The 21,106-nt window shown below is 51.4% G+C and overlaps 1 protein-coding gene across 2 annotated transcripts in view; it reads left to right on the top strand.

Moving 5' to 3' along the window:
* SFXN5 (sideroflexin 5) overlaps positions 1 to 20,895 on the top strand; it is a 108,216-nt gene extending 87,321 nt beyond the window's left edge. For both annotated transcript variants that reach the window (XM_063157776.1, XM_063157777.1), the window contains one exon: positions 19,845 to 20,895. In XM_063157776.1, coding sequence (XP_063013846.1) covers positions 19,845 to 19,922 — 78 coding nt within the window. In that variant the 3' untranslated portion in view covers positions 19,923 to 20,895. The remainder of the gene's footprint in view (positions 1 to 19,844) is intronic.
* Positions 20,896 to 21,106: the final 211 nt, after the last annotated feature.

Here is a 21,106-nt window from a genome sequence, read left to right on the forward strand (position 1 = left end):
GTTTATTTTAAGTCTTTAATTTGGTGATTGGAGCTTTTCCTGGTTGTAAATCTGTGCATTTCCAGAGAAGGGATCTATTCCACAGGGAGAAAAACAAGGGCTCTCTCACAAGGTTCTTTTCCTGTCACTGGATCAGGAGTTTGTATCAGTGTCTGCACGTGAATTCATTTTTTTTTCAGTCTGGATGGGTTTATCCATGACTTCCAGCCAGGGAATCTTGCTGTACACTTGTGTGCTGACTGACAAACACGTTGGGAATTCTCTGTTGTCCTTCTTGCTGTCTCCAGGCTGAGAGAAAACTGTCCCTTCTCTCTAAGAACCTGAATTTATCTCAGTCTTGGAGCCTCTTGCTAAAAGACGTGTTTGCTGAAGCTTTAATGATTCATATGGCTCTTCCTTAAACTTTTTCTAATTAGTCAACATCGTTTTTGGAGCCCTTCCATCAGGAGCAGACACAGCATTGCAGTCAGAAGCTGCACAAGCCCCAGTTGCAGGAGCAATGTGATTTCCCTGCCTCTCGTGGGCTCTGCGCACCCCCAGAGCCTGGCAGTGCTTTTGGCAGGAGCTCAGCCTCAGCTCCAGGCCCTCAGCTCTGTGCTGATCCCCAGTTCTGCTCCCAGGCTGGGCTTGGCAAGGCTGAGCAGCACTGCCAGGTCTCACACCTGCTCAAGGTGCAGCTGGAGCAGGTCCAGGCTGCCCGTGGGAAGGAGGCTGGGGCACACAGCATCCCTTCTGCTCCTTTCCCAGGGAATCTGAGCAGTTTTAAGGCTGGAAAAGCCCTCTGAGATCAGTGAGTCCAACTGTTCCCCCAGCACTGCCAGGGCCACCACTGCCCCTGTCCCCAAGTGCCACGTGGCTGTGAAATCCCTGCAGGGATGGGGACCTGCCCTGGGGGTGCCTGACCACCCTTTCCAGGAAGAATTCCTTCCTCATATCCAGTTTAAGCCTTCCCTGGTGCAATTTTCCTAGAAAATTCCAATTTCCTCCCTATTTCCAGGAAAAACCTTTCAGGATAATCCTCGAGCAAGGCCACAGCAGGTACCACCAACCTCATTTATCCCAAAGGAGACATTGCCATCGTTCCTCCAAAATCCTGGAATTCTAAAATGGTTTGGGCTGGGAAGGACCTTAAGGACTCTCTTGCTTCCTGACCAGGGACACCTCCCACTGGAATTGTGCCTTTCTGGGTGACAGAATCACAGAATAATGAGGTTGGAAGAGACCTCTAAGATCATCAAGTCCAACCTATGCCCTAACACCTCAATTATGGCACCAAGTGCCATGTCCAGTCTTTTTTAAACCCATCCAGAGATGGTGATTGCACCACCTCCCTGGGAAGAGCATCCCAGTGCTTTGTTATTCTTTCAGTGAAAAATTTTTTCCTAAAAATAACACATACTTCACATAACTTCTCCTGTGCAGTACCTGCTATTCCAGCAGGGAAAATCTCATTGATTTTAGGAGCTGAATGAATTCTAACCCAGAGGGAAATTTCAGGAGTGGTTTGGCTCTGGGGACACTGGGATTGCAGGCAGCAGTGACAGCCTTGTGGGGAGTGACCTTGTGCAGGCAGCTGAGATGTTCTGAGCAGAGCAAACATGAATCAGCCCTGCTGAGGGATCAGACAGGATGATGTGTGCTGCCCACACTCCCTGCCAGGGAAAAGGAGCCCTCCAGAGCCTGCCTGGGCTCTGCCTGCTGCCACCCAGCTCTGCTCCAGGGGATGGGAGCCCTGCACAGCTGGGTCCCACATCTGCTGACACCACAGGCTCAGGGGCTCCAGGGGCAGCCAGGGCTGATCAGTCACAGAATCCTGGGATGGTCTGGATCAGGAGAGACCCTAAATCCCATCCAGTGCCATCCCTGCCATGGCAGGGACACCTCCCACTGTCCCAGGCTGCTCCAGCCCCAATGTCCAGCCTGGCCTTGGGCACTGCCAGGGATCCAGGGGCAGCCACAGAAAATCTGGGAATTCCAGCCCAGCCCCTGCCCACCCTCCCAGCCAGCAATTCCTTGCCAAGATCCCAGCCCAATCTCCCCTTTCCCAGTGGGAGCCATTCCCTGGCTCCTGTCCCTGCAGGCCTTGTCCCCAGTCCCTCTCCAGCTCTCCTGGAGCCCCTTCAGGGACTCTGAGGATCCCCTGGAATTTTCCCTTCTCCAGGGGAACATTCCCAGCTCTCCTAGCCTATTTTCCCATTATGTTTGCATTTTCTATAAACGTGTGAGTGTTTACAAAGGACATTCCCCCCGTTCTCCAGAATCTCTGGAGGTTTCTGTGGGGATGCTCAAGGGAGCAAAGTGAGTGGTTTACCTGCACCAACCCCTCTGGATCCATTTCTGGATAGGAAATCCAAGAAACTTTGCAGGGAATGTTTCTCAAAACCTGTGAATTTTTGGGCACTAATCAGACCCTGAACTTCAGTGGTTGGGCTTGATCAGCTTGGAGTCTTTGCCAGCCTGAATGATTCCATGATTCTGTCCTGTCAGATGAGGAATTTAGAAGTGTGTAAGCACTGATCTCTGTGGGAATGTCTTTGCTTTCCCCATGGTCATGGGCACAGCAGGACAGGACCAGGCTGTTGTACCAGATCAGCAACAAGGTGTAAGAGATGTGCTCTGTTCCAAAAACAGGGCTGTGGTGTGAGCAGCAGGAGCTGTGAGTGAGCCAAGTTCTGCCCTTGCTCACACACTCAGAACCTTTTGGAGGTCAGGGAGCAAACACAGAGGCTAATGTGCCATGGAGGGCTTGTTTTGGGCCAGGAGTTTGTGTGGCCACCTTTGATCCTCTCTCCTAACAGGGCTCAAGCTCACAATTGGTTTTCCAGCAGAACTGAAGCCTTGCAATAGTTTAATAAAATTTCTGGGTAAATGTACCCACCTTGTCCCATCAGCTGTAGCTGCTCCAGAGTTATTCCTGTGTTACAACAATTCCAGGGAAATCAGGCTCAGCTGTGGCTGAAAACAGAGAAAGGGAGCTCTGGAGGTGAGCAGCCTCCACGTGCTGGCAAGGTTAATGCACCCTGAGCCTTTTTTGGGTACATACCCAGCCTAGCCAAGCCCTGGGTTTGGTAGGGATGAAATTCCACTTGGATTTCTGCAGCGGTGCTCCAGAATCACAGCTTGTTTCTGGCTATTATGGCTCTAAAGAGAACATTACAAAAATAAACCCCTCGTACCAGCCACGAAACCATGGATCCATGGGAATACTCACGCTGGAGCTGCTGAGAAACGTTCCTGTCATCCCAGGATAGTGTTAACTGTGGTACCTAAAGCCATCAATATGCATGGAGTAATTCACTGCTGTTAAGTTTAGGAGAAACATGTAGTTAATGCATTTAGCCCACAACCTCCAACTGCCTCCCATGCCCCCCGGGGAATCTCTTCCCTCTCCCAATCCCGCAGCATCCCCACTGACAACTCCTACTCAGCTATGCACTGCCAATGGAAACAGCTGTGACAGCTCCAAACCGAAAATGGGGCTTGTGCAAATGAAATTCAGTGTAGCAGCAGCAGAAAGAACCACGGGGTTGCTTCCCTGCCCCGTGGGCCCTGCTCCTCCAGAGCGTTCCTCAGCAGGTCCACCAGGAGCTCCTGTCACTCCCTGCCCGCAGGGATGCTCGAGACAGAGGTGGACAGGGCCAGGTGAGAAAGGGAGAAATGGAGCTGGAAAATGGCAGAGAAGCCTTCAACCACCTGAGCCCCTCACCTGGGAGAAGTTTAAAGGGTATTTTTGGGATGATGCTCAATGTGAACCGAGATGTCTTCCAGAACAAGGCTGATTTCAGCCTTTCCTTTAAAATAATCTTCCTTTTGGATCTCCAGGACAAGGGGAATAAACAGCCTAAAATCCAAGGCTGAGCTATTGTTTTCCAATCTGTTTTAGCCTTCATCTTGTTGGCAGGCTGCTTTAGAAAAGCAAAAGGTTAATGAGCCAATGTGCAGTGGGATTATTGCAGTAAAGATGACAGTGAACCAGTAATTACTAATTAGATGCAGTTTAACAGGAGGAACAAGTGAAATCTCCTCTTCACCAACTGTCAATAATTAGCAGATTTGGTGAGGTTGAAATGTGTCCACAGTTAAAAGGCTGATTTTTTAATGAAATGGCACTTGACAAAAGAGCTGTATGGAGGTCACAGCCATAGCCCTCGAGACGCTTCCCCATTCCATACTTAGGAGGGAAATCAGATGCAATCCAGCAGGGGGTCCCCATGGAACCATCCCTCCCTTGGGATTGCTTTGCACGGGGGGGAGGGGAGCAGGAGGGATTCTCTGCAGTAATTTTGTCCAACTTGGATGAGAAGCCAGGGAAGGGATTTGCCAGCTGCCATGGGGGAAAAATGTTTGAGAAGTGAGAAGTTCTGCTTTGCTTCTGGGGCTGGGGAACGGTTTCCTGGGAGTCTGGGAGCCCTTGGGATGGAGGCTGGGCTTGGAAGGAGCTCCTCTCAGCAAAGAAGTGCCACGAGGTCCTGGAGGGCTGGCAGGAGGCTGGGAGCTCAGTGGGAAGCATCTCCCAAAGACTGCAGAGGATTCAAGCTGTGCCTCAGAGATGGTTTCCTCCTGCTCCGGGAGCACCATGAGGTTCATCTGAGGTTCCTCTCCTGAGTGCTGACCCAGCTTATCTTCTGGTTTATCTTCTGCCTTATCTTCTGGTTTATGTTCTGTCTTGTTCTCTGATTTATCTTCTGGTTTATCTTCTCCCTTATCTTCTGGTTTATGTTCTGCCTTATTTTCTGGTTTATCTTCTGGTTTATCTCCTGCCTTATCTTCTGGTTTACCTCCTGCCTTCTGGTTTATCTTCTGTCTTATTTTCTGGTTTATCTTGTGCTTTATCTCCTTGCCTTATCTTCTGCCTAATCTACTGGTTTATCTCCTTGCCTTATCTTCTGGTTTATCTTCTCCCTTATCTTCTGGTTTATCTCCTTGCCTTTCCCTTGCTGACAAAGCCAAGAGTATCTTTGTTCTCCGTGTGAACCTCAAATGAAGAGGTGATCCCAGGGGGCTTCTTGAATGCCCATGAAATGATTGATTTGAGAAGAACCTCCAGGATTTACAGGACAGTGAGTGGCTGAACACTGGAATGGGTCAAGTAGGACTTGAGGGAAGATCTGAGGTATTTGGGAATGTGTTGAGCCCTTCCCAGCCTTCAGATGAAGGGTGGTGGTGCCTAATGAGGTTTCTGGAATTCCTCAGTGAGGATGGACTTGTTCCTGTCAGAGGCTGGAGAATGAGTGACCCTCCCAGAGCATGGTGCTGTCTCTGGCAGGGTGAAGTGGCAGGAGAGGAGGTGACATTTGGGGACAGCAAGCCCCAGGGGTTGCACAGAACTCCAGTGGAAGCTCCCAGCCCATCTTTGATAGGAAATAATGGCCCAAGGAAGTCCTAAACTCTGTCTGGACTTCCAGGATCTGAGCACAGCCTGGAGCACTGGCCATGGCTGGTGGATTGTCCCCATCCTCCCTGGGGCAGTTTGGGTTTTCCAGATGATCCTGGAGGATCCTGCTGCCAGGGAAGCTGCCAAGAGATGAAAGCTCCCTTTGGATGGGAAGAGTTTGCCCTGGTGGATGGACACAGACTGTGCCATTCTGGTGTTCTGGTTCCTGTGGATTCCCTGCCTGGCCCGCTGCAGGTGCTGAGATATGGGTTAGGACTTAAGTTAGAAATCTATTTCAGATTTAAGTAAAGTGTGCTGCTTTGAATTGTTTCGTTAATTTGCTGTATTTGTGAAAATCTTGTGCTCACAAAAGCCCGTAGCTCACAAAACTGCCTCGAACAAGGTGAAAGAAATGTGAACTTCCAAGCTAGAAGAAGATAAGAAAGGTTCCTTAAACCTTGAAACAAGAACTAAACCAAAACCAAAGGAGCAGGAGATGGACAGACAACCAGAGAGCTCTCTGCATGAAGACTAATAAGAAATAAATATGCATAAACCTATTGCAAAACTTAATGCATATGCAACAAATTAGGAGACAAAGTTTAGACTCTCAAAGGGTGCACATGCCTTTAGAAATTGTTCAGCTTGTGCCCAGTGCTGTAATAAACACTCCACTTTTCAACTGTAATTAGTTGAAGAGTCATCTGTCCATCCATCAGTGCTCAGCAGTTGTGCTGTGATGGTTTTTCCTGGGGTCTCTCAAGGCTGATGGGATTCATCTCAGTTGAGTTGTGACACCAGAGCACCAGAATGCCCCACTGAGGGGAGTCAGGTGTCCCTGCTGCAGGACAGGCCTCAGGTGAGCATTGGAGGGCAAAGATCTCCTCAGGTGAGGGGCACATCTGTCACCCCCAGTTCTGATGGAGCCACACCTGGCTCCTGGCTGCAGGGATCTGCCCCAGGTCCTGCTCCCACCTGGAGTCTTGGGCATCATCTCCACCCTCAGAAGGAGACCTGGAGCTGGGTTTGCTTTAGAGCTTGCAAGGTCAGGCCACCCTCCATGGGATAAACCCCAGGTCAGTGTGACAGCAGAACTTTTTGGGGAGCTCAGGTGCATTCAGGGCAAGGACAGAGGCAGGTTGAGGTGCTCCAGATCTCCCTGAGGAAGTCCAGAGCATTCCTTGGTGAAGGGATTCCCTAAGAGCATGGGAAGGGATGCCAGGCTTAGTCCTCTCCTGCCCTTTTACTTTACAGTACTGTTTGTACTATTGTACTTTACAGTGTCAAATACAGCAAAAGTCAAGGTAAAGTGCAAGGAGCAAGGAGTTTCCCTTTTTGCTTTCTAAGTAAAGCAGCTCCTCATCTGCCTTCACAGAAGAAACACTGCAGGATGTTTTCTACTCCTCCATTAGCAGAGTCTTCAGAACACTATTAAAAGTTGGGGGTTTTTTATTACTCTTTGCTCAATATGCAGGAAGATTTTTTGACAAGAGCAAGGAAAACACAGAATTCAGAATAAGCAAAGAACTTCAGTGATTGAGAATGAAGAACTGGCTTTTCATTGTGTCAGAGACGGCAGTGACAGCCATGGCTAGGAGACATACCAAAGCCAAAGTGGCTGCAGGGGTGCTTTGTCCTGAGCTGCTGATCCTGCAGCCTCTAGGCCACAAATCCACATTCCCATATTTCCCTTCCTTTTCTTTCCCCAAATCCACATTTCCCTTCCTGCTCCAGGGAGGACTTTGGGTCAGAGCCTGCTGCTTCTGCAGAGACCCCACAGCCCAAACATTCCATTGCTGGGACATTCCAGTGAGGAGAACCCCCAGGTTCTCCTTTCTGCATGGCAACTCCTCATTCCCACCATGAGATGATGCTCCCTCAGGTTCTCCTTCTGGGATGGAGCAGATGCTGTGTCCTGGTAATTCCCTTCTGCCTGCTCCACCTGGTGGGATTCCAGCTGCAGATCCTGGTGGGATTCCAGCTGCAGATCCTGGTGGGATTCCAGCTGCAGATCCATGGTGGTGATGCCACAGAGGCAGCACTTGCCTTGTCCCAGGGCCATCCTCATTTCCCAAACTCATTTGGCAGCTCTTCCCTGCAGTGCCCTTTGGATTTGTGGATTTTTCAGTCCCAACTGAAACTCTTCTGGACCAGGAGGGAAGGAGCCAGTTTGGCCAAGCAAAGAACGTTTCTGGACCATGACATCTCCCATTTCCATGGGGCTTTCCTCCCCCACTTCATTCTCAAAATCTCGAAATCCAAGCATTTCCCTGCTCTGAAGCTGGGAGACCTCAGTCACTTCTGGGAGCAAATGCTTCTCTAAAATCCTGGAATTATGGAATGGTTTGGGTTGGACCCACCTTAAAACTCATCTTGTTCCCCCCACAGCCATAGGCATGGACACCTCCCACTGTCCCAGGCTGCTCCAAGCCCTGTTCACCCTGGATTAGGGCACTGCCAGGGTTCCAGGGGTATTTACAAGGGGAAGGAGAAGGAGAAAAGGAGAAGGAGGAGGAGAAGGAGAAAAGGAGAAGGAGAAGGAGAAGAGGAAGGAGGAGGAGAAGGAGGAGAAGAAGAAGGAGGAGAAGGAGAAGGAGGAAAAGGAGGAGAAGGAGGAAAGGAGAAGGGGAAGGAGAAGGAGAAGGAGAAGGAGAAGGAGAAGGAGAAGGAGAAGGAGAAGGAGAAGGAGAAGGAGAAGGAGAAGGAGAAGGAGAAGGAGAAGGAGAAGGCTCTGGCCTTCAGGGACTCCACCACCACTGCTTAGGAGCCCCTGGGCCACTTCAGGGTGGTTCAGTTTCCACCTGCTCCGCCTGTTTGGGTGATTATTGGTCTCGGTGACACCTCGGGGCCAGGGAAGGTCAGCAGTGAGCAGAGCCTTGATGGCTGTGGGGGCTGTGCTTTTGTTCTCCCTCCCCTGCCTGTCCCGGAGCCTTTGATTTGTGACCCAGCTGCTTTTTGATGGCTGCTCCTGGCAGTTCTCCTTTGTTTCACCACTCAGAGGTGCTGAGCATTCTCCAGAGCCCTAAAACGGCCAGGTGGAGCAGCAGAGCTGGGCAGCAGGGCCTGACCCGAGCTGTGCTTTGTGGCCAGGGGGTGCCTGTGGGAGCAGGGACCCTCTGCAGCGCCCAGGGCTGTCAGACAGGATCTGGTTTCATGTTTATACCCCTGGCCCTGGGAGACAGGTTCAAGTATGTAAACTATCCCCCTGCAAGCACAGGCTGTGCAGGTGTGTGGGTGCTGGTGGGCATAAAAAAACATTCCTGACACCAGCTCTTTTGAGGAGGCTTCACCTCCTGATGGCTATAAGCCATTAGGAGTCAAAAGAAAGAGCTGACATCCGACAAGTCCGGATAAACAGCTAAACATTAACCCTTAAAGTGGCCCGAAAAACAGACTTAAAAGGCTCTTTGTGGAAAGAAGCCATTTTTTTCGCTGGCCTGTTAATTGCTGTCTTTCTTCAGGACACCTTTCAGCAGCACCTACTGTAAACAGAGGGGCTCCTCCCCAGGATTCCTGCCCTGCCATGGCCATTCCTGAGCCCTCCCCTGCTCCTGGGCTTTGCTGCTTTATTCTGGGCCTGAAAACCAAATCCCTGCCCCTCCTCTGCCAGCCCAGCCTGACCCCCCATGGGTCATTCCAGCTCAGGGTATTCCGTGATTCCCAGCAATCATGCAATACCCTGAGCTGGAATCAGGACTGATCCATGAAGAATGAAAAAGAAGAGTCTGACTCCTGGCACCACACAGGAATCATTAAATCAGAAAAAACCTTTAATATCATCATTCTTGGTCAGAGGCCTCTTTATCTGTGCACCCCCAGATTTTCCCTGCCCATCTCCTGCCTTGCCCCTCTCATCACACAGGGTTGGATTTGTCCTTTTTGGTGTATTTGGAGTTGTTTTGGCTCATCTGGAGCAGCTCTGAGCTCCTCAAAAGGTGCAGAATGCAAAGGAAGGGGATCAGCTGTCCAGACTTGCCTGCTTGGGGCTGAGGATGCCTTATTAATCACATCTCACAAATGTAATTATCTGTAATTGCTTTTTGAATTTCCTGTTCCTAGTGAGGCTGGTGGTCTGTGAGAGAAGGAAATGTGCTGGAGGTTGGGATCCTGAGGAATTTACTCAGCTTCTCTAAATCACCAAAGGAAATCCTAAATCCTGCTCTTCCATCGTGCTCTTCCTCCTGAACAGCAGGAGAATTCTGGGGTCGATGTCATCAGCAAAGAGCAACAAATTCCTTCTTCCTTGAGCTACTTGAGGAATTCCTGCTGGAATGGACCTAAGAGCTCATTTTCATCCAAATGGAAACTTTTTAGTAATGTCCACATTCAAAAGTAGGATTTTTTTTTCCTTCCAAGAAAGGAGAAACTCTGAGTGTCTGTGTAGGTGCTTTCCATTCCATCAGGGATCAGGAATCATAGCCAAACTGTGCGATTTTGGGAGCTCTCAAGGCCATATTAGGAGTGGGCTGGTGACTTTTCCACCAATCCACTGGTTTGGATGTTCCAAAAAAACCCAAAAAACTGCATCCTGGAATGTGATGGTTCTCCCAGGGATCCAGGGAGAAGTTCCTTCAGCCCTGTCCTGAGGAAAGCCACAAGCCCTGAGGTCACCACACAGTTGCTCCTGTGTGGTTTAGGTGCCAGCCTAAAACCTTTCTGGAGCTGCTGTGGAAATGAATTTATTGTGGAAATCTCAGGTTTACCCCATCCCACCCCCTCCCACTCTGAGCAAACCTCCAGAGCAGAGGGGAGAAGGTTCAGCTCCCACAGAGGCCTTGGGTGTCTCCTCTCTCTGGAAGATGCACAGGGAAGATTTTCTGATCTTGCTATTTGAAATTTTAGGGTCTCAAAGCCTTTATCTGGGGGGTTTTGGTGGTTTTGTTTGAGCAGCTGAGGTTTCTGGACCTCCCACTCTGAGCAAACCACCAGAGCAGAGGGGAGAAGGTTCAGCTCCCACAGAGGCCTTGGGTGTCTACTGTCTCTGGAAATCAGACACAGTAAATAGTTTTATCTTGCTATTTGAAATCTTAGGGTCTCAAAGCTTTTATCTGGGGGGGTTTTGGTGGTTTTGTTTGAACAGCTGAGGTTTCTGGTGCTGTGGGCAGCCCTCTGCTTTCCCAGAAGCCCCAAACTCCCAACTCTGCAGTGACCTGGAGCTGGTGCCATGCTGGGGGTTGAGTTTCCAGTTTTTATAAAGCTGGGAGTGCTGAGGCTCTGAGAGCTCAGCATTAACCAAACCCCCCAAAAGTCACAAATAAAGGCTCAGAAACCATCAGATTTCAAACAGCAAGACCAAGAAGAAGCTCCTCGTGCCTGCCAGGTGTCCCTGATGTCACCCCGAGGCTCCAGCAGGGTCCCTGAGGTGGGGCAGTGGGAGCAGCAGAGCTCCTGGGGGCTGGACTGGGGATGACCACGGGGCTGGAGCTCAGGAGCTGCTGCTCCAGGACAGGCTGGGACATGCAGGGAGCGGGGTCACCTCCCCCAGGTGTGGGCTGAGATCCCACCTGTGCTCTGTTATCATGGCTGTTATCATCACTCATTGCAGAGACACCCTGGGCCAGGACAGCTCCCTGCTCCAGCCATAAATCCGTATTCCCAAATTTCCCTTCTTTTTCTTTCCCCCAAATCCACATTTCCCTTCTTCCCACCTGATTTAATGTCCAGGTCTCCACAAATCCACATTCCCAAATTTCCCTTCCTTTTCTTTCCCCCAAATCCACATTTCCCTTCTTCCCACCTGATTTAATGTCCAGGTCTCCCCAAATCCACATTTCCAAATTTCCCCTCCTTCTCCCTTTCACAAATCCACATTTCCCTTCTTCCCACCTGATTTAATGTCCAGGTCTCCACAAATCCACATTCCCAAATTTCCCTTCCTTTTCTTTCCCCCAAATCCACATTTCCCTTCTTCCCACCTGATTTAATGTCCAGGTCTCCCCAAATCCACATTTCCAAATTTCCCCTCCTTCTCCCTTTCACAAATCCACATTTCCCTTCTTCCCACCTGATTTAATGTCCAGGTCTCCACAAATCCACATTCCCAAATTTCCTTCCCTTTTCCTTTACCCAAATCCACATTTCCCTTCTTCCCACCTCATTAAATGTTGAGGTCTTTGCTGAGTATTTTTCCTCAGAGAAGCTGTGCTGTGGTAATTCCCCAAAAGTTTAAAAAACTTTTAAAACTCCCACCCTTGATTGTAGAATCATGAAATTAGGTTGCAAAAGACTTTGAAGGTCATCAAATCCAACCATTAATCCAGCACCACCAAACCACAGAGCCACATGATCATTTAGGCAGGAAAAAACCTTTAAAATAATCAAATCCAGCGATGAAACCAGCACTGCCCAACCCAGTGAAGGGGGGGAAGTTGCAGTCCCACAGCTGCCCCAAAAATCCTGAAATCTGCTTTGCTTCAGGGCAATTGGTTATTCCCATTTCAGCTGAGGGCAGGAACATCCCTGGCAAACAAAATGTCTCCTGAAATGGAAAAACCTTCAAAACCCACAACAGCCAAATATTGCAGTACAAAAGTAATCTCCTGGACTTAATAATTCTCAAAAGCCAAAACAACCAAATATTCCAGACAGCCAAATATTCCAACTTTCCTCCATTTTTATTGTTTAAAGATAACTTTCATTTCAAGTTCTGGTGCTTTTTAATTCCCCCAACCCAGGATGAGGCAGCAGCCCTGATCCAGCTCTGGTGGAAAAGTGCTGACCATGGCTCCTGTCACAGGCAGAGCATTTCCAGCTTTCCTCCATTCTTTGGAACAATGAAAAGGAGTAAATTTGGGATATTTGCCTCCTGAGATTTATCCATTCCAGATTTTTCTTTGCCGTGAGGGCTTTGGCCACCAGCACCCACCTTCAGCTGCTGTAGGACAGGGTGGAAATGATAGGATTTTTAAGGTCCCTTCCAAGCCAAACCATTCCATGATTCCATGGTTCTTGACCTGTCAGGAGACTTTCCATGGCTTTGTGAAAAACATTTTGACTGAATATGTTTTTTTATTATGAAAACTGAACATTTCTTTCAAAGACAGGGGTCAGAAAGACTTGAGAGAAACCTAAAATGAAAAGAACTGTACTGGTCACCTCTTAAATTCGATTTTTATTATTAATTTGAAGGAAAATGTCACAAAATTCAGGTTTCTCTCAAAACTGTTTTTCCCCAACTCAGTGATTTGGGCAGAAAACTGAATATCAATAATTCATTAATCATTCATTTGTACTTCAGTCATGAGAACATCTCTCAACCAGTGTGTCCAGTTTTGGGGCACACCAGGATTTCAACTGGATAGAGAAACCGGGAAGTTGTCAGAAAAGAGCTTTAACACCAACATTTCAGGCAACAATCTGCCTTGCTGAGGAGGACCACGAGTTTTGTCTTTGGTTTTAACAAAGCTGAGCTGATAATCTTTGGACACTTGCATGGGAGGAAAATCTCTGTCAGGATATCTCCTCAGGGCAGCAAATGGACAAATGAAGAGCTGAAATTGTGGATTTAGGAAAATGCCAACCCTGGGGATGGCTGGTGCCCTTTGGAGCAGGACACAGAGAGGCCCTGGGGCTCCACAGCTGCTGGGCTCTGGAACCAGAGGCTGGAGATGCTCTGAAAAATGTTTCCTGTGATATAATCAAAAGGTTTCTGGAGTATTTCCCGAATTCTCTCACGTTGAGGTCCCCCTCAGTTGGCTGCAGGTCTGTGGCAATTCCAGGAGGATTCCTTAGCCAGCACTGCTGTCCTTGTCTCATTCCTGAGGGATCCATCCATGGGGGCACTTGAGTGGTTTGGGTGGGATGGGGCCTAAAACCCATCTCATTCCACCCCCTGCCATGGCCAGGGACACCTTCCATGAGTACCTTCCATGATCTGGAACACCTTCCATTGATACCTTCCATGGACATGGACACTTTCCATGGGCAGGGACACTTTTCATGAGCAAGGACACCTTTCATGGACACCTTCCATGGGCAGGGACACCTTCCATGATCAGGGACACTTTCCATGGACACTTTCCATGGACATGGACACCTTACGTGGCCAGGGACACTTTCCATGGCCAGGGACACCTTCCATGAGCAAGGACACCTTCTATGGACAGTGACACTTTCCATGGACACCTTCCATGGGCAGGGACACTTTCCATGGACACCTTCCATGGGCAGGGACACTTTCCGTGGGTAGGGACACCTTCCATAAGGAAGGATACCTTCCATGGTCAGGGACACCTTCCATGGACAGAAACACTTTCCATGGACAACTTCCATGGTCAGGGACACCTTCCATGAGCAAGGACACCTTCCATGGCCAGGAACACTTTCCATGGACAACTTCCATGGTGAGGGACACCTTCCACGGACAGGGACACCTTCCATGAGCAAGGACACCTTCCATGGCCAGGAACACTTTCCATGGACAACTTCCATGGTCAGGGACACCTTCCACGGACAGGGACACTTTCCATGAGCAAGGACACTTTCCATGGACAGGGACACTTTCCATGGACACCTTTCATGGCCAGGGACACTTTCCATGATCAGGGACACTTTCTATGGTCAAGGACACCTTCCATGGACACTTTCCTCTAGGCCAGGTGCTCCAAGCCCCATAATCCAAGGGGAACCAGCCAGTGACCTGAAATGCTGCTGGACTCCACAAATCCATGGGACAGGATGTATCCATCCAGAGGGGCTGGGAGAGCTGGGGCAAGGACTTGGGGAGACATTTCCCATCATTTATCAGCACTCCTGGATTACTGGGAAGGTCCCATTTGACTGGGAGTGCAAATGGGTGACAAGAAAGGGGCTGGAGCATGACCAGGGCAGGGAACAGAGCTGGGCAGGGTCTGGAGAATCCCTGAGGGAGCTGGGAAGGAGCTGCACAATCCCTGAGGGAGTTGGGAAGGGGCTGCACAATCCCTGAGGGAGCTGGGCAGGGGCTGCAGAATCCCTGAGGGAGCTGGGAAGGGGCTGCACAATCCCTGAGGGAGCTGGGAAGGGGCTGCACAATCCCTGAGGGAGCTGGGAAGGGGCTGCACAATCCCTGAGGGAGCTGGGCAGGGGCTGCACAATCCCTGAGGGAGCTGGGCAGGGGCTCAGCCTGGAGCAAAGGAGGCTCAGGGGGCCCTTGTGGCTCTGCACAGCTCCTGCCAGGAGGGGAACAGGGACAAGAAGAGGGGGAACGGCCTCAGGGGAGCTCAGGGTGGGCACAGCAGGAATTTCCCCATGGAAAGGGGGGTCAGGCACTGGAAGTGCCCAGGGAGGTTTGGAGTGCCCATCCCTGGAGGCATATCCAGCCCTCTGGATGTGGCACTTGGGGACACTGTCAAGGGTGGCCTTGGCAGTGCTGGGGATGGTTGGGCTTGGTGATCTCCAAGCTCCTTTCCCACCCCAAGCATTCCATGATCCCGTGGTACCACAGCCCTTCCTACCCCTGGCTGAGCCTCCCGAGGGCTCTGAGCCCCCAGCCCTGCCCTGGGCTGTGCCCTGGTGACCACAGGCCTGGGAGGAGATGGCCCAGAGCTGCTGGAAGGGCCAGGAGACCCTTCCCAGGCTCCCGAGGAGCCTCCAGCCCCTCTCCCTGCTGGCAGCAGCAGCAGCAGCCACAGTGGCCACGCTGGCCCTCCCTTCCCCCAGCCCGGAGCAGCATCCTCCAGTCCCCTGACCCTCCCACTCCCAAAATTGGCTGCTTTCTCCCTTTTCTCCCCCCCTCTCCTTTTTTTTTTCTTTTTTTTTTTTTTTTTTTTTTTTTTTGGCTGAGTGATGAGCTGTATGCCAAATCCATCTGCTCCTGTCTCCCCTAGCTGCCTTCCATATCGTTCCAGGATCCCTGGCAGCCAGCCTAGACCTATCTCTCTCCCCGCACTCTCCGGAGCACATTCCTTTCTACACCTTTTCCCGAGCTGGGATAGAAATGAGTATCAACCCCAAACAAAAAGCATCTGCTTCCTGCCTGCTGCTGCCTCACCGGCCGTGCCTGCATGCTGCACCCGTGTCAGCAGCCATGCAAAACACAGGGAGCCCCCCGGGAGCCCCCCGTGCAGCGCCCCGAGCCCCCCGCGCCCGCTCCCGCGCCGGCTCCGCAGCACCAGCTGTGACCACCGCACCATTTGTTCCTCCAGCCCACGCCAGCACTCCCAGCCAGTTCTTTATCACCCCAATTAGCCTTGTCTGAGCTGATGAGAGGAGAGAGGCTCCCACTGCAAGGCAAGGGATGGGGGGAAGAGAGCTGGAGAGCCGGGGAGGCGATTCCCAGCTTTGTTCCCTGGGAGGGAGGGATGGGTTCCACCCTGGTGCTGGCACTGCTGCCATCCTGCCCTGAGCGCTGCTGGTCCATGAACAAGTGATTAATAAGGGTCAGGACACTGAGATTTTGGGGTTTCCCCCCTTTTTCCTCTTGTACTCTTGGAAAGGAGCATCCTCAACATTCACCTGCTCCCAGGGGCTGGGATGGGCTGTGGTTCCCTGGGAGGGAGGGATGGGTGGGACACAGGTGCTGGGACCAGGACAGGGACACAGGTGCTGGCATTGCTGCCATCCTGCCCGAGATACCTGAGCACTGCTGCGCCATGAACAGGTGCTCAATAAGGGTCAGGGCATTGAATTTTTTGGGGTTTTCCCCCTTTTTCCTCTCATGCTCTTGACTGTCTGCCAGGGGGAAAGGAGCATCCTCGGGTTTCACCTGCTCCCAGGGGCTGGGGTGGGCTGTGGTTCCCTGGGAGGGAGGGATGGGTTTCACCCTGCTGCTGGCATTGCTGCCATCCTGCCTGAGATACCTGAGCACTGCTGCTCCATGAACAGGTGCTCAATAAGGGTCAGGGCACTGAGATTTTGGGGGTTTTCCCCATTTTCCTCTGGTGCTCTTGGCTGTCTGCTGAAGGAAAAGGAGCATCCTCAGGTTTCACCTGCTCCCAGGGGCTGGGGTGGGCTGTGGTTCATCCCAGCCATGTTTCTGGGTGAGCTGAGAGGTGCACCCTGGTGGTGTCCTAGTGGGGATCTCCCTGGATCTATGGCAAAGCTTCCAGGATGCTGAAGGTGTTCCTGCTTCTCCCACAGCCTCATTGGAGAGCTCCCCATGTTGGGTACCAAGCTGCCAGTGCAACCATCAGCCCCAAATCCTGGGGTTTGCCCCAAACAACCCCCTTGTAGCACTGTCTGGGAGTGGTGCTTCCCACCCTGGGTCCCTCAGTGCTGCTCCTGGAATTCTGCTGGATTCATTGCTGAAGGCCCTTCCCTGGTAACATCCCAAAGGCAGGAGGGGGATCCCTCCTTTGCCTTGGCACAGATAGAGCTGGGAAGAGGAGGATGGGCACGATTCAACCCCAGTGCCATGGTGGGCATTGGTTTGAAGGGACAAAGTGCCCTGTGTGGGACAGTGGGACAGGTGCCATCAGTGCAGGCCCAGCCTGCTCCTCAAAGCACCCTCAAGGCAGCTGCTCCTTCACAGGAGGGTTCCCAGCATGGCCATGACCATGATCAAGGTCATCTTGGCAGCTGAGACACCAAAATCTTGACCAGGAGCTGTGGTCTCCACATCTGTCACAATTCCCTGGCCAGCTGGCTGAGCAGGTCCAGGATTCTGGACAGCTGGAACAGCAGAACCCCAAAATGAGTGAAATTACACTTTGCAACAAAAAACACCACCAAGGGAGTCAAAGGCTGGTGCACAGCAAAGTTGGGATTTGACGTTGTCTCAGTACCTGTAACCCACCACCATCTCCCTGTTCTTCGCCTGATTTCCAGGTGGGAGGAGCAGGTTCCTCCTGATGGATTTCTGAGCAGCTTTCCCAATTTCCTGTACATTTTTCCTTGGTGCAGATGCACCCCTTGGGGCTCCCGAGGCTCTGGAGCAGATTTCAATCCCTTCTTGATTAAAGTCAGCCAGGAGGAGACCTGCAGAGGAGGCTGCAGTCCAACCAGTCACCCCCAGTGTGTCCAACATCTTCCCAGGCCTCAGGAAGGTGCTTGAGCTTTGTGTCACAGCTCCAAAGCAGTGTCTGTGACTGGTGGTGTCACAGGGGGCCCTGACTGGTGCCCATCCTGCATGAGAACCATGGAATCCTTAAAATAGAGAAACCCTCAGAGTCCATCCAGTCCAACCACTCCCCCAGCACTGCCAAGGCCACCACTGACCATGTCCCCAGGTGCCACATCCATGTGGTTTTTGAGCACTTCCACCTTAAGTATGAATCCTAAGACACTTCCCATGTCCTTCTGCTCCATCACCAGACCTATCCCACCTCCCTGAACCCACCTCAGACCCTTCTGTCCAGCCTTGCCATGGATGAAGAACCCATTCCCCACATGGGGAAAGGAGCAATTTCCCCCCTGGCCCAGGGGCTGGAAGCTGGAAGGATCTCCAAACAATTATCTCATCTCATCTCTTCCTTCCACCAAGACAAGCTCAGCTCTGCCTAAACTATTCCTGATGGCTTCCCTGTAATTTGTGCTGAAAACTTCCCACCACAGACGCCCCACACCTTCCCCCAGCAGTCGGCTGCGATATTTTGCTCTTCCCACCAGGATCCTCTTCCTGCTGTTCAGCTTGGATTGTGCTGGCTGCTTCTTGAATTGTGTCCCACGAGAGCGTGAGCACAGCCCTGCTCCTTCCTTCCCTCCTTCCTTCCCTCTCCCTGCACAGCCTCAGCTTCCAGCTGGGCACAGCCCTGTCCCCAGCACCCCGGGGCTGTCCCAGCACTGAGCTGGGCTCCACCAGGGCAGCTGTGCCTTCCTTGGGGCTCCCAGTTCTCCAAACTGCTGGAGAGGGTGGGATTGGGGGGCATCTCAGTTTGGTTTCTGTGGAGCAGGTTGGGTTTGAGCTGCCCCATTTCCCGTGGGCGGTCGGTGCTGACCCTCCCAATTCCAGGTGGAATTAATTTCAAAGCAGAATCACTGAGGTTGGAAAACCCTCTGAGATGACAGAACCCACCCTGTGACCCATCCCCACCTTGGCACCAGTGTGGCATCACCCCCTCCAGCCATCCCTTGCCCCCCAGGCTGGCGTTCCGCTTCCCCCCTGGATATTTTCCTGAAGCCACCCAGCCCCAAACCCTCGGAGCTGCTCCGTGTGTCCCTGGCAGAAAGCTGCCCAGACAATGGGAGGAAAGCTGCGTCAGAGGCAGCAGAGCAGAGCAGGGCTGATCCTCCCTCGGGAGGGATCCGTGGGATCCGGATCCGCTGCACCTTTCCCGGTGCTCTCCCGGCACAATGCTTCACTTTGTGCTGCAGCACTGAAAGCAATGGTGAAGTTGCTAATAATGGCACTAAAAGAAAATATGCTACATCTGTTATGGATAGCAGTACAAAATTAGCTGATCACACCTCTGACACCCAAGATGTCTTCACTTAAAATACTCGTTGGCTTTACTTTACATAATTTGCTGATTATATTTAAAAGAAATACAATTTTGCAATTACTGTTCTTTCTGGTGTGCTATCTATGCATCATTTTCTTTTTATGTTTATATATTTCTCCTTCATTAGTGCAGTCTGAAGGGTGATTAGATCCCTTCAAACATTTTACAGAGGTTAAACGTTGATTAAGATTTAATTATTACTGTAAATAGCTTGGAATGACATATGGTGCAAAAACCTGACATATGTGCATTTGAATAAATGAAGTGCTATTTCCCATGATGCTTCAGTAGCTGTTTAACAGCTTTGCTGAAGGGTTATGTTGCACCTCATGTTAAGATTGCTTTGATGTTATATTTTGTTGGGTTTTTGCAGCTGAAAGCTAAGAACAGTTTTTCCAGTTTTTAAAAACATTGAATATTTTAAATACCTAAATTGTTTTGCACAAATTTTTGCTAATTTGTCTAACTAGGTTAAACATTTTCAAAAGCATTTCGATTTTTAACGTGGGTTCCTCGCATTGTGTCAGCACCAGCGTGGGTTCAGTGTACAGGATTCCCAAAATTCCAGGTTTTCCCAGGTGTCCTGGCCCGGCTGGGAGCGGGGTCTTTGCTTGCCCAGGAGTGCCACGGATCCCTCCCGGGGATGCAGAGATTCCAAGTGATTTCAGAGCTAGGGAAAGCTTCAGGAGGAGCTGGTGGAAGGAAAAAAATTAGGAAAGGGATGGAGATTTCTGGAGATGGAGAAAGGGGCAGGAAGGGTTTGGCCATGAGGGTGGAGCCCAGCCAGGCTCTTCCCTCAGGCACCACCTGGGCTTTGGCAGGTCCAGCTCTGGGCTCTGGGTGCCGGGAGCTGCAGGGAAGGAAGGGATGGGAGGCTGGGCTGGGTGGGATGTGCTGGAGCCTCAGACACTCAATAATTCATTGAGCACTGCCAGGCACAGAACGTGCAGCGTTCCCTGTGCTGCAAACCCATCCTCATCGGGGGGGGACACACCAAACAGCAGCAGCAGCGTGGTTGGCATGGAATTATCCCCATCTCCTCCCTCTCCGTGAATCAATTCTCCAAGTGATCCATGCCTGGGCTCTGATCCTGCTCCTCTTTGCCTCCGCAGATCGAGACGTCCCAGCTGGAGCCGGAGATCGCCATGGCCACCACCAGTAAAACTGTGGTCTACAACAAAGGCTTGTGAGTGCAAGAGGAGCATCCCAGCCCAGGAGGTCTGGGGAGGGAAGAGGGGAAGCTCCAGCCCTGGAGAAAGCAAACAACAGCAAGAAGAAGATGAAATAATAGAGCTCAGTGATAGGAGCTGCTCCCGGCAGCCCGGGAGTGAATTAACACCTGCAGAGAACTGACACCTCACACCACTCAAAAAGATTCATATTAAAAGTTTTAACTTAGCAACAGGAGCAGCAACTACAACAAATAAAATCACGTTGAACCACTTTAGAGCTAGCTAACAAAACTCAGAATGGCTGGCACTGCATGGAGGGAGACCAGGGGCGAGCTCAGAGCTGCCTGCACAGCACAGACATCACCCAGCACATCCTGTGTCCATGGGAGCTCAGTCCCCATTGCTGCTGCACAGCACCAGCCTGCAGAGACCCAGGGGAGCGTGGATGTGATTGATCAGGGCATTGGGAATGCCTAGTGTTGATTTCCTGCCCATCCCACCCCAGCACTCGTGAGCTGAAGGGGAATTGCCACGTCTGTGTGCCCAGTGAAGGGCTGGGCTGTGCCCTCCATCCCTCCTCCTCCTCCTGCTGCAGACAGTGCTGGTGGCATCCTGCCCTTCACTGTGAGACTGGCTGGCCCTGGATCCCACCCCCTGGAATACCGCAGGGGCTTTGGCCTGGGTTCCAAGATCCTGGAAAGCTGAGGTGCCCACGGGTGGAGTGTTGGAGCAGAAATGGTGCTGGAGCTGCTCTGTCCATCTGCACAGCCCTGAAGGGGGGTTTGTCCCACCCAGCACCCTCTGACAGAGGTGCTGCTAATCTCAGGTGGTTGGCTAAGCCACGCTTTGCTGAGCTGGTGTCTAAGGACAGGATGGGGTTAAGTTTGGATCAATCCCCAGCTGGGCAGGCAGTGGGACAAGGATCATGGCAGCCCCTTCCAACTGGAATTTCTCCTCTCCTCTCCTCTCCTCTCCTCTCCTCTCCTCTCCTCTCCTCTCCTCTCCTCTCCTCTCCTCTCCTCTCCTCTCCTCTCCTCTCCTCTCCTCTCCTCTCCTCTCCTCTCCTCTCCTCTCCTCTCCTCTCCTCTCCTCTCCCCTCTCCTCTCCTCTCCTCTCCTCTCCTCTCCTCTCCTCTCCTCTCCTCTCCTCTCCTCTCCTCTCCTCTCCTCTCCTCTCCTCTCTTTCTCTTTCTCTTTCTCTTT

This window comes from Melospiza melodia, chromosome 5, assembly GCF_035770615.1.
Source record: "Melospiza melodia melodia isolate bMelMel2 chromosome 5, bMelMel2.pri, whole genome shotgun sequence".
NCBI lineage: Eukaryota > Metazoa > Chordata > Aves > Passeriformes > Passerellidae > Melospiza > Melospiza melodia.